Here is a 14,439-nt window from a genome sequence, read left to right on the forward strand (position 1 = left end):
TTTTAAAAAATCTCCAATATATTTCATCCAATGTGCCATGAACATCATCATGGAGAATAAAGAAGATCAGTCTACATTCAAAACACAAATCATTAGATATGAATGAAGTAGCATGTGCTTACTAGCTCGTGCCTTGGTCACAGCTAAGTTGATAGGAATGCACTATTAGAGCTCAAAGGAATAAAATAGTTGCAGAACGTATACCATTTATTTATTCAAACTCCAATATTGAATTCCTGTCAACTCAGCTGTGACAGAGACAAGAGTTAGTAGGGACATGCCAAGTGACTCATATGACTCACATTCTGAATATAGTTAATGATCTTCTCTTTTCTTCCTGATGATGTCAATTTGCACTGGATGAAATACAGTGGCCTTATTTTTTTGTTTTTGTTTTTTTTAAATGAATTCTATATTTTTTCTACATGTGTTAGCCATGTGAATGTTTAGAAATATGGCAAGAACAAGGAAAGAATAAGCAGTGTTTTAAAATACAAAAACCATGTTGTTGTTGGAACTAAGAAGCCTATCTATAAAAAAATTGTTTCTAAAAATGTTGCAGCACATTATATTAGAATACATTTTACTCATTATGATTCTTAAGAAATTCTAACAATAGCAGAGAGAGAGAGAGAGAAACATTTAATATCTTTCTTTTTACATTATTTTGCATTATTTCTTTCAAATCAAATACATTACCTCAATAACTGCTGCAATTCCAGATGGAATCAGCACAAGTAAACTAGTTTCCTGATCCAACAAATAGAGAAACACAACTGCCTGACTAACACATCGCCAAACGATACCACGAAATGATAGTCCTATCATTGTTTTTCTGCGCCTCCAGAAACTGATATCATTCTTAAAAGCAAGGACATCAAACAGCAACTGGAAAAAAAAAAAAAGTAAAGAAACTGCAAGAAATTCTGTATTAATATATATTAAAATGTTAATCATTATCATAAATATTTTCTGGTATACACGTTTAGAAGTCTTCCAGATATTATGATGGTTCAACACAATATTTCAAAACAATTTATTAATTAACATTTTATTAACAGTTTATGATTATTTGTGAATTATGATGGTGACTTCATTTAATTAATTAAATCAGCATAAGGTCATTTAAAATGTTGGGTGGGTAACTGGCTGTCAGATATCAGCAAGTTGATGGGGGAGTGGTATCCCAAAAGAGATCACTAATGGGGCCATTATTGTTTAACTTGCAATACTGAGAAGCTTAACTGGAGATACGCAGCTGTTTGCTGATGATGCAAATTAGGGAAAAATTATGAGTAGCAGAACAGATGTTGTGGCCTTGCAGAAAAATCTCAACAGGCTATATGAGTTGGCAAATGAGCAGAGCTATCAGTTTAATGTTGCAAAGTGCAAGGTCTTAAAATTTGGTAGGTAAGGTTGCAATGCAGAGTATACAATTAATGGAGAAATTTTGAAGGAGGTGGAGGAGATGAGAAATTGAGGAGTGATGGTGGACAACATCAGAACAGATTATGGCAATGATGAGGAGGACTTTGACATTCAAAATCAAACCGGTCACAGTTCCCTTGTATAAGGCCTTGATCGGGACAAATTACAGAGGATATGACTAGAAGGAAAGGGGATATGATTGAAACATGTAATCTAACAGACAAGCTTAAGTGTTGAACGTTATTCATAACTTGATTGCCTCACTCTTTGTAGTTATCTAATTTAGTTGGGATTTAATAAATTCAATGTATTCTGTTAACAATCACACACTATGCATTTGTATATAATATTCTTCATAGGTTATGCATTGTCATGTGTAAACTATGGTTTAAAATCCAGTGAAATATAAGTCAGTTAATAAACATTTTTTATAAAATAGTTTGTTTGGTGTTGTCAATACCATTAAAAATAAGTTATGAAACAAAAGTTGGTGAGGAGTAGTTACCAGATTAATGTGGAGGAAATTTTTCATATAACAGAGAAAGACAAGGATAGAACACCTATCCGTGGAAGCTTATGAGGAGGTTGTAAAGAAGGGAATGAGGAGCAGATTCTTTGATTGGAGAGTGATTAGTGAGTTGAATGCGATGCTTGAAAGTGCAGTAATTTCAGAAACTGTGGATGGTTTAAGGGTCAGATGATTTCTTTGCATGAGAGTGTGGACTTCCTGCAATGAGTCTTCTGAATTCATGGAGATCTGATGTTAGTAATATTAATAATAAAATGTTAATATATTCACGTATGTTCACATTTGTTTACCTCATGTAACACAACAAAGTAGTGTGATTTTTATTTTATTTTTTTAAAATACTTTATTCATATGAAGATGCTTTGCAAATGCAGTGCAATCTATAAAGAATATAATAATTAATTCAATATCCAAATACTAATTAATGACAGCAGTCAAATATAAGTGAACTAAAGATCTTCAAAGATGCTTGTTTTTAATGATTAGTCACCTCAGGAGTGTTGTACACAAATATGTATTTTGCTGCATGGTGTTTGCCTCTCAAATAATTAATAATTGCACTTAATTTTTATTAATTTGTTTATTTATTTATTTATTTTTAATTGATGGAGACTATCCCTGTCTAGTAAATTTTATAAATGCACCAGTTAAACTGAACTACATTATGTGAACAATAAATGGGATGAAAACTAATGTTAACTATTTACTATTAAATTTGTTTTTGCCTAAAGCCAAAATTAAAATGTAGCACAGTTCAGAAAACACTATTATAAGCTTTCTTGCTATAAAAAAGTTATTATTATTATGATTACTACCCACATTATTTTTCAACAAATTTGGTTGTATGAAACTCTCCAAAATTTGGGAACCCTCATCCTCCATACTTCACAGTCCAACAGCCAAGGATGCCCAATTTAGTCCACTAGGGCAGCGCTTCCCAAACTGTGGGCCGTGGTCCCCTTGGGAGGGGGGGGCATTATTTTTGTTGGGGGAGCTGTGAAATAATGAAAACAAATTTAAAATGTTTTAAGACTAAGTGTCCCATGTCAAATGTGTATGTAAGATGCAAAAAATGTAATATTTGCATTTAACTTTTACAATATTCGCTGTGTATGTTTTGTATTGAATAAAAATACAATAATAGTATAATAATATATGTCTGTATTACGATTTTTTTTTCGATGGGAGAGGTGAAATATTTTAATTTTTCAAAGTTATGGATGCCAAGGGGCCTTGACATCCATAACTTTGGGAAGCACTGCACTAGGGGACATTATTTAGGACTTTAGGCCTATTCTCAAGTGACATGCTTCATCTTCATTACTTAGTGTAGTGCCTGCATGCACATTCTGTACTCATATTTTGTTCCCTGACAATGGCAATTTGACTTTGCCAAAATATTGGAATATTAATTAAATTTATTTTAGTTAATATTAGTCTATGTTGTCATTTTCTTAAAAAATACAATTAAGCATTATTTAGGCTCCATAGAGTCCAAATAATGAAATTATAAGGTGCAGGCCAGAAGATTTACAACGTTTATACAGAAAGCAGGGGTTTGAGCATAAAAAGAAACTGGCTCTGCAAGCTAAAGACAACCCAAAGAAATTCTATGCTTATGCTACAAGTAAAAAAGGATGAATATGGAAGAATAACTCTACAAAATGTAGATGATATCCAGATGACAGATGCAAAAGGATTGCTCAACTAATAAGTGTCCGTTTTGCTAAAAACTATCAACCTGGTGTATGCAACATTGCACTCACTGCTACCTCTTCACAGGATGAAGAAATTCATGTGTATGACAAAGAGGTACTAAAGCAGTTGCACAAACTGAATAAGAATTTTGCAATAGAGACTGATGGAATATCAGCATGGATGCTAAGAGCGTGTTTAGCTGAAATAGTTATTCCTTTGACCAGGCTATGTAACTCGAGTCTCAGAACAGGGAAGATTCCACAGGAATGTAAAGAATGTATGGTAATCCCAATGTGAAGGGTTGTGAAAAAACTGACATATCCAGCTATCAACCAGTCAGTATCTCAGGAATGGTGGTGAAGATTTTGGACAAGTTGGTCAGAGCTCGTATTCAGAAATGGGTTGACAGAGAATCTCTACTTGGCAACAAACAGCATGGGTTTACTAAGGGAAGGTCATGTTTCAGCAACTTGCTTACATTCTAAAATAATGTTATCACTGAGTTAGACAAAGGGGAATGGATATACCTTGATACGTTTGGATTTTGCTAAGGTAGCAAAATATGCTGGAAGCTATTTGAAAAGGCTTAGAAATAGAGGAAAGAGTACTGTAAAACTTTTATCAGAGATGATAAAAGTAACATGAAAGCTGATGATTTACTAGATGTTTGGTAATTAATTTGAAAGAGTGCTAAATGAAACAAGCAGTGGTATGAAAGACTCAAAAGGAATGCAATCAGAAGTACATCATATCAATACTTGAGGAAGAAAAGCCATCAAAAAACCTGAAATGTGGAAATGTACCTAAAGTATATGATACTGACTAGAAATATTCAAATTTGAAGGAATAAAAGGTTTTACAGTGGTTACATGGCATATTTTAGACCTTGTCAGAGGGTTGAATGAATTCCAGATGAATGGAGTAGAGCTTTTGTATCCATAAAAAAAAAAAAAAAGGAAATAGAAAATGAAAGTGAAAAGAAAGAAAATGAGACATTTCTGTACTGTGTATTTCTGGTAAGATTTATGCAAGCATACTTGAGAAAAGGCTTAAAAAATATCAAAGGGAAACTTGGACAAGAACAAGCTGGGTTCAGGTCAAGTAATGGTTGTCAGGATCAGATTTTCATTTTAAGATAAAAATATGAGAAATGATGGGAATATAACTTAAAGATCTCTAAGTTCTGTAGATCTCAAAAAAATAGGCATATAGCATATGGTGCCATGAGAAACGCTGTTCAAAACACTACAGCTATGTGGTGGCATAATTGGGACATTATATCAAGTCATACACAGTCTATGGAGTTGTACTCAGCAGTTTGAATTGCAGGAGGTACAGAAAGGTGGTTTAATATTAATTTCTTCATCTAAATGAATCACATTATGAAGGAAATTGGCATTAAACTGATTCCACTTATTTCTTTATTTTATAAGATGACCTTATACTGTTAAATAAATTTAGTACAAGTCTACAGGATTCCCTAATGAAATTGAATAAATGCATAAATTTGGAATGAAAATCTGCAATAAAAAGGATTCTGACAACATGTTGAAAAATACAAAACATTAACCGAATGGAGAATCTATAGAAGAATTAAAACATTTCAGCTAATTAGGTACAATTTTAGTGAAGATGGCAAATTAAATATTGAAATAGATAACAGAATTAGCAAAGATGGTATGGCAGGAAGTTAAACGAATAAGCTTATGTGGAATAAGAGAGAAATTAGTAAAAACACTAAACTGGCTGTAATATAAGACAGTGTTAAAGGCAATTTTAACTTATGGATATGAGACTTGGATTAGAAATAAAAATGCTTGACTAAAGACTGGAGACCACAGATATAAGAGCTGTTAGAAAAATTAGGGCAGTGAGCAGATAGCATCAATGGCAGAATCATATTAAGACTGAAGATATTAGTAAGTAACTTGATATTGTTAGTGAGCAGTGCTAATACAAGGTACTATGGTCATTTAAACATGGGAAAGGAAACAGAAAGCAGAAATCCCACAACAGCACATTACTATGCTCCACGAGATTGCATGGTCATCAATTTATCGTGCTTACAGTAATGGGGCATCTACAATCTTCTACCTTCAATAACCAATAATGTGTGTTTAGACATAGCAAACATGGTAAATAAATCTAAACCCCCTAAACATAATAACAGAATGAAATACATGCTTTAAAAAAGTTATATTGTGATTACTAAAGCTGATAAGGGTAATGCTGCAGTTATGAATCAAGAGGATTATAACAAAAAAAAAAACGCAGGCTCTACTAGATGACAGTTCTACTTAGCAAAGTGCAGATCGAGACCCCACTGTCTTAAAAAGTCTATAAGTTATTGAGAAAAGTGACTTCTTGGCGGCCCAAAGAAATCATTAACAAAATAAAACCTGTTTGTGTTAAACCACCCATTTATGGGGTACATAAAATCTACGAATCTAATATTCCCCTATAGTTGATAACTTATAAACTTGCTAAAGTTAGCTAAGTCGCTTGCCCTCCATACTGGCAGCTCCTCTCCTATTATAAAAAATCCTGTCCATTTCAAATCACTAGTTAAAAATCATATCCTTAAAAATTCAGACATGATGGTTAGTTTTAATGCCATTTCTTTATTTACTAATGTACCATTAACAGACACTCTTGATTTAATTGTCTAATCCCCCCCACCACCACCACCACACACCTCCCGATATCTTCAAATTATTTAAATTTACTATATATGCAGGTTACTTTACATGGCAAGGAAAAATCTACAAACAGATTAATGGTACTGCTATGGTTTTCCCCCCCACCCCAGCTAACTTTTACAAGGAACACTTAGAAAACAAAATACTTACCATAGCTACATTCAAGAAGCCCTTAGTGTGGTTAGCTTTGTTGATGATGTGTGTGTTTGCCAGACAGTTGATTAATGTTTGACACATTAGTCAACTGTCTTTCACTATGGTTCATTATTTTTTTTTTCCATTTATAGACGCTTACATACACAGCTATGGCTATTTGTTCTAATGATTCAGCTCTTTACAGAACTTAAATATCTTTGCCTCCTAGCCAATAGCTACAGCTCCTAGAAAACAGATAACATACTACATAGCCCTCTTACTTCTTTTATTTTTTTTTAAAGTTTATTTTTCACTTGGTTAGCCTATAATAAATTTAGTTTAATCCTTTATCCAAGTGTGAGCAAACAAACTCTGCGCCTGAAATTATCTTCAGGACTGGGGTAAGGTACTACACAACACCAAGCAACTCATAGCAAACATGGCCAAGCTACCATCACTCCTATCTCCCATAATGCAAAACACATCTCCTTGCGGATATGTATAATGTTATGCATTAAGGAAAGGGCCACTACCCAATACCGGTTTCGACCTTTATTGAGGTCTCGTCAGTGGGAGCCAGGCCCTGAAGTGGAGATACTAGGCAGAAGCACTGAAGAGGTCATCTTTACCTATAGGAGTTGCCATAAGGTGTGCCACCTAATTATTAAATTACTCTGGATTTAGAGTAAAGATGTTGAAAGTTTATTTTTCACTTGGTTAGACTATATTTATTTGTTTGCTCACACTTGGATAAAGGATTAAACTAAATTTATTATAGTCTAACCAAGTGAAAATGTTGAAAGTTTATTTTTCACTTGGTTAGACTATATTTATTTGTTTGCTCACACTTGGATAAAGGATTAAACTAAATTTATTATAGTCTAACCAAGTGAAAAATAAACTTTCAACATTTTCTCTAAATCCAGAGTAATTTAATAATAAGGTGGCACACCTTATGGCAACTCCTATAGGTAAAGATGACCTCTTCAGTGCTTCTGCCTAGTATCTCCACTTCAGGGCCTGGCTCCCACTGACGAGACCTCAATAAAGGTTGAAACCGGTATGGGCGGTGGCCCTTCCCTTAATGCATAATATTATACATATCCGCAAGGAGATGTGTTTTGCATTATGGGAGATAGGAGTGATGGTAGCTTGGCCACCTTTGCTACGAGTTGCCTGGTGTTGTGTACTACCTTACACCAGTCCTGAAGATAATTTCAGGCGCAAACTTTGTTTGCTCACACTTGGATAAAGGATTAAACTAAATTTATTATTACTCCCTTACTTCATCCTCTTTTCTAAATCACTTAGGGAATTGAACAACGTAGATCCGTTTAGAACAACTCCCGATATCTCAGCTCTATTTCAGTTCACAATGAACTCAGGCTATTTCGTTTGGCAGGGAAAATTCTACAAACAAACAGAGGGGACAGCCATGGGTTCACCACTCTCCCCACCCTTGGCCAATTTCTTTATGGAGACCTTTGAAGAAAAAGCCTTAGCCTCTGCCCCACAAAAACCATATGGCTCTGTTACGTTGATGATGTGTTCGCTATTTGGCTACATGGCTCTGAAACACTCCTCTCCTTCCTTACACACTTAAACAACCAACACTCCAGAATCAAGTTCACCCTGGAAAAAGAGGAAAACAACAGCCTCCCTTTCCTAGACACACTAGTCACCCGCCAGCCTGATGGAACCTTGGTTTTCTCAGTTTATAGAAAACCCACCCATACAGGCAGATACATTCACTGACAATCCCCCCCCCCACACACACACACAACAATATGGAGTGGTGAAAACACTATACAACAGGGCTAAACTAATGTGTTCTAACAACATGGCCCTAAACACTGAACTAAATCACATCCTCAACACATTCTCAGTCAATGGCTACCCCCCAAAAAAATATTGAAACCTACAAACCACAGCCCCCCCCCCCCCCACAACAAAGATTACTCTAAATCCATCACCATTCCCTACATCCAAAAAAAATTACCAAAATTTAAAAAAAAAATGACCTCACCTCCTGTTACAGGCCTTACAGAAAATTAGCATCCCTTACCCGCTCCGCCAAAGACCAACCACTTCCCCTAGACCTACCTGGTGTATACCAGGTCCCTTGCAGTTATAAACTGTCATACTGTGGCCAAAAGGCAGGGCAGCAAATATCAGAATTTCTGAACACAAGGACTACATCCAGTTTCACAAGTATAGCCATTCTGGTCTTGCAGACCAATGCTCTGGATACACGCCACAGAATACGGCGGAAGAAAGCTATAGTAATACACCGTGGCAAATACAAATTCAAAAGACTATTTATGGAATCAGCCTCAGCCCTAAGAAACTCCCCAAACCTCAACAAATTTGGTTGCATGCGACTGCCCCAAATTTGGGAGGCATACATCAGCAGACCTTCAGCCCAACGGCCAAGAACAACTACTTAGTCCGCTAGAAGGCACCATCAGGACTTCTAGGAGAACGATAACTTCATATCTTCATTCTCAGTTACTGTGTTGTAGTGCCTGCGTGCATGTGCCTTTTTGTAAGTTCCTTTCGAAAATGGCAACGTGACGTTGCCGAAATATTGGAAATATTTATTAAAGTATAATTTAATTTATATTCAGATCTATGTTGTTCAATTCCCTAAGTGATTTAGAAATGCATAACCATCGTATAAGCCTGTCTACGAGAATTTACTTCATCCTCCTCAAACACACAAGAACGAAACATCACTATTCCAATTCCTTATGTCTGCAGTACATCTGAAAAGATAGTCAAAGTAAGCTAGAGAAACTGTAAGCTAGAGAAACAATGAACTGAATGTTATTCTACTGGCATGACCTCTGGTGAATAAAAAATAAAATAAAAATAAATAAATAAATTTTTACATCAAGCTAAATTCTATTTTACAATGACAGGAACAAACATTCTTTTAGACGGTTTTCTTTTCAGAAACAATTGGTGTCCTATTTTTAGTATTACAATTCTTATTTTTGATTTACAATACCGGATTTTCTACAGTCCTGTTTATAGTTGAAGACGTGTGACAAGTATATCTAGAAACGGAAGTGTGTTGTGTTTTTCAATTTCAATTGTGAACTGTATGCGTTTGTGTTGTTTGTTTAGGTGGCTAAGGAATGTGTCTAATGTCTGGCGGCCATGGGACCAGATCGTCAAAACATCGGCAATGTATCTAAGCCAGACTGGGTTTTAGAGAGGAGGAATCTAGGGCAAGTTGCTCAAAATGTTCCATGTAAAAGTTAACAATGGGGGGGGGGGGGAATAATGGTAAGCCCATGGCTGTGCCTTCTTTTTGTAAGTAGAAGGTGTTTTGCCATACAAAATAACCCGACTGTAATACATGAGCAAAAAGTGCAATGATATCTGGAGGGAATTTGTTCTGTAGGAAAACGATTGTGTCATTGATTGGGACATTCGTAAAGAGGGCAGAGATGTCAAAACTGTAATAAATCATCTTTTTCTAATGTAATGTCTTTGACGATGTTTATGAAGTGTTGTGTGTTTTTGATATAGGAGGGGGAATGACCTACCAACTCCTTGAGTGTTGCCGCTAATTTTTTGGCTAAGTGATATGTCAGGCTATCAATTCCTTCAACGATAGGTCTTAGATTATCAAACCTTAAATTATCAACTCTGATCCTCTCTCCTAGTGATAAAGTTCATTCCCTAGCATAGCTGGAATATATGAAGTTCCCTGTGACTTAGCCTACTATGAACAGACAGGAAGATCAATTAACATCCACCTTGGAGAACATAAAAAAAAAAAAAATTGCTACCATTATTATGGAAAGTCTGGACTGACAAGACCATTTGGATACCCCTCAACACAGGATTAAATGGAAGAAAACCAATGTAATCTTATCTCAAGATCAACTTCTACAGAACTGTAATACTTCTTTTATACATCATTAGGAGACATCAAATTAGGACTCTAGATTCTTCTGTCCGTTACAATTTGAACTGTTTCACCTACTCATTGTTTTGCCTGCAAAGTGTGTATCATGTTATTTTGCTCTAAAGATGCTGGTTTGAAATCCAACAAAATATAAACAAGTTTAATAAACATCTTTTTTTTTTTTTTTTTTTTATAATTTAGTTCATTTGGCATTATAATACTGTTAAAATAAGTTATGAATAACATTCAATATCTAAGCTTATCGATAAAGCAGAATGGGAAGGGAAGCTTACAAAACACATGTTTTTTGTCAGGATTGCAGGGAAAATAGGCAGAGGAAGCCCAGAATTGAGACGTATTTATACAGTAAGAAGTACTTAGAAGATCAAAATATAAGATCTGATAACACTTGAGTACTGATAGATAAAATTTGGAGGAAAATAGTCAATAGTAAGTTTAATGATGTAACTTTTTTCATTTAGCACTATCATAATTAGCAATGCAAGCTAAAGTGAATCCCAAACAGTTCTTTCAATATGCTGCAAGTAAAAGAAAAAATGTACACAGCAAAATGATTCTAAGGAATGCCGATGGCAGGGAGGTAACTGAATCGGATGACATAGTAGAATTACTACGCGAACACTTTGCAAGAGTATATCATTGAGGCTGTCTATTTATTTATTTATTTATTCATATGGAGTTTCCTTCCTTTTCTCCCCCATCCCTATTGGGGCGAGTTGAGCCCGCTCATGGGGGGGGGGGGGGTAAGTATTTATGGCTGTAGATCCATGTGTGTGTTCATGGGGCCAGTTTGCCTGCTTGCGGGATGAAAATGCCCAGATAAACTAGGCGGAAAAACCTGCTGTCCATGCCCAAGACTGGCTAACTTGGCTATGGCTGAGGAAGATCCTAAGCTCCTCGCGTCGTTGACGGGAATCGAACCTAGGACACTCCTTCTCCAGGCATATGGTTGTGAAGCACAAAGCCACTAGGCTAACCACGCAGACATCCAGGCTGTGATATTGCAGGAATGAGAGAATGAATGGCTGATACAGGAATTGAAGTGAATGAAATGGAGGTGAATAGTATATTACAGAACCTTAATGTAAATACATCTGTGGGACTGGATGGTATACCAGCTTGAGTCTTACGTGAAGTGGCAAAGGAACTGTCAGTTCCCTCGACCATATTGTTTAATTTAAGTCTCAGCTCTGGGTTAGTCCCGAGGGGGTGATAGTTCCACTGCGTAAAGGAAGTTCCAAGACTGCTGTTGTAAATTACCGAGCGATCAGCATATCAGGAATCATTGTCAAGGTTTTGGAGATATTAGTAAAGAGCAACAGGAACAGATAGATGAAAACGGGATACTGTATGGAGGAAAGCATGGTTTTATTAAGGGTAGATCATGCCTCAGTAACTTGCTCATGTTTAATAATACAGTGACGGCTGAACTGGATAAGGGCAATAGATTTACAGTGATACTGCTGGACTTTGCTAAGGTCTTTGACAAGATACCACATGTAATCCTAATCAGTAAACTGCTGCACATGGGGATGGATATAGGGTTGGTGAGATGGATAGGAGGGTGGTTGATGGAGAGATATCATAGTTTATTCAGGAGTGGAGTCCAAAAGAAGGCCTGTTACTAGTGGTGTGCCACAGGGTTCTGTTCTTGGACCACTGCTATTTAATTTGTTCATTAATGATATAGGAAGGGATCTGAGAAGAACTGTTCATTCCTTTGCTGATGATGAAAAGTTGGGTAGAGCAATAGTGAATGTACATGATGTCAAAATTTTGCAGAATGATTTGGATAGATTGGCAGTCTGGACTAATGAGAATGGATGTCAGTTTAATGTAGCAAAGTGTAAAGTTATGCATTTTGGGGTGAAAAAGTTAGCAGCAGTATATCACATTGGTGGAACTGTACTCCAGGAGGTAGACGAAGCCAGAGATTTGGGTGTGTTGGTGGATAGGGAATTGAAATTTAGGGGGCACATAGCAAAAGTGGCTAAATCAGCTCATCAGATCACTTGGTTACTGAAGAATACTTTAATGAGCAGAGATAAGCAAGTTATTGTTCCTCTTTATTGAGCCTTGATAAGACTCCATCTTGAATACTATGCTGAGATCTGGGTCCCTGGGTTTCTTCTTGATGGGGAGGTGGTACAGAGGATCCAGAGGCGAGTGACCAAGATGATAGCTGGTCTATGGAATGAACCTTATGAGAACAGGTAAGATCTGTGGGTTACAGAAATTGATTGATAGGTGGAAAAGGGGTGATATGATTGAGACATTCAAATTACTGAAGGATTTTTACAAGATTAATTCAGAGGATATTTTTCAGAACAGGTCTGGTGATGGGAGAACTAGGGGGGGGGGCATCCATGGAAACTGAGCAAGAGTGTAGTTAGCAAGGGTGTCAGAATTAGGTTTTTTACTTGGAGAGTGGTGAATGAGTGGAATAAGCTGCCAGAGTTTCTTGTGGGTGCCATGACTGTAAATGAATTCAAAGCAAAGTATGACAGATACTGTGCAAATGCCGAATAGTTGTTCTTGATATGATGTTTAGGGTCTCCTTCGATGAGCCTAAGGACTCCTTGGAGTTGCCTGTAATAATAATAATAACCTGCACATTCCCTAAAGGTATTTGATGATACTGATGCATCAGCATCATGTTGTAGGAACAGAGGTGGATGAATTGGAGGTATTAGGATATCGCAGAATCTCAATGTAAATACAGCTGTGGGATTAGATAGGATATCAGCTAGGGTTTTGCGAGAATGTGCAAGGGAACTGGCAATGCCTTCGACTAAGCTCCTCAATTAAGTCTCAGCTCTGGTAGAGTTCCAAGGGAGTAGAAAGAGAGTAAAAAAATAAGGGAGGTTCTAAGACTGCAGTAGCAAATTATAGACCAATCAGTATCTCAGGTGTAGTGGTAACAGTACTAGAAAAACTGGTCAAAAAGAGAAATCAAGAAAGGGTAGATAAAAATATTATGCTGAGATGAGGATCAACATAGCTTTGTGAAGGGTCGGTCATGCTGTAGTATTTTACTAAATTTTTATAATAGAGTAACAGCTGAGTGGGATAAAGGAAATGGCTACATGATGATTTTGCAGGATTTTGCAAAGGCATTTGACAGAATACCACATGAAACTCTTTTAAGCAAATTACAAAAAATGGCGATGGATATGACACTGGTTAAGTGGATAAGAGGGTAGCTGCTGGACAAATATCAAAAAGGGGTACATGGAAGAGCAGAATCAAGACAAAAACAGGTGACTAGTGTGTGTTGCAAGGTTCAGTGCTGGGACCATTGCTATTTAATTTGTACAAAAATGATATAGGAAATAACCTGAAAAGAAATATTCTGTTGTTTGCTGATGATGCGAAATAGTTTAAGGTGATGTAGAGCAGCATTCTTCAACCTTTTTGCACCTGTGGACCGGGGAAAATAGGAGAAATATTTCGCGGACTGGCTGACGGCTAAGACAGAAACATAAACCAATGTAGATAGTATTTTATTTGTTAAATCCAATGTTATAAAATTACAATTTTTAGCTAGGTGCAACATCTGCTGCTGCTTAAAATTAGACACAAAGGCCATGGCGATAGTTCACTGCCAGGGGTTACAATGAAACCAAGCTTTAAATAGTCCTTGTCGAAACACCTACAAAAGTTTCCTTTTCTTTTTTTGGTTTGTATTGCACATTCAGAAATATCAACATATTTCTTTTTCTTTGTTTCTTCTAAACTTGAAGCACTAGTACTTGGCATATTTTCAGTATCATCACTACTTTTCTCCTGAATATTGTCCTTGCCTCTACTAAGGAAGGTTAAAAGGTTTTACTGTTTGAATTTTCAGAAAGAAATAACTTGTTTTCAGAAATACCACAACACAATATTAGAAAACAATATGGACGAGCGCAATAAAATAAGAATTTTTGCGATGTGTCATCGACAGGCGAGCTGACGCAATACTGGCATTCAACGGCCATGCACTTCGCCTATACTTCGGGTGATACACT

At 36.3% G+C, this 14,439-nt stretch overlaps 1 protein-coding gene across 2 annotated transcripts in view; it reads right to left on the reverse strand.

Moving 5' to 3' along the window:
• The window catches only part of LOC150097026 (lipid scramblase CLPTM1L), a 229,277-nt gene that overhangs the window by 103,446 nt on the left and 111,392 nt on the right, over positions 1-14,439 (reverse strand). For both annotated transcript variants that reach the window (XM_090408241.1, XM_090408242.1), the window contains exon 9: positions 700-888. In XM_090408241.1, the coding sequence (XP_090264367.1) occupies positions 700-888 (189 nt within the window). The remainder of the gene's footprint in view (positions 1-699; positions 889-14,439) is intronic.

Source organism: Typopeltis vanoorti, chromosome 18 (genome assembly GCF_054136105.1).
Source record: "Typopeltis vanoorti isolate ZY-2024b chromosome 18, IOZ_Tvanoo_1.0, whole genome shotgun sequence".
In the NCBI taxonomy this organism is placed as follows: Eukaryota; Metazoa; Arthropoda; class Arachnida; order Uropygi; family Thelyphonidae; genus Typopeltis; species Typopeltis vanoorti.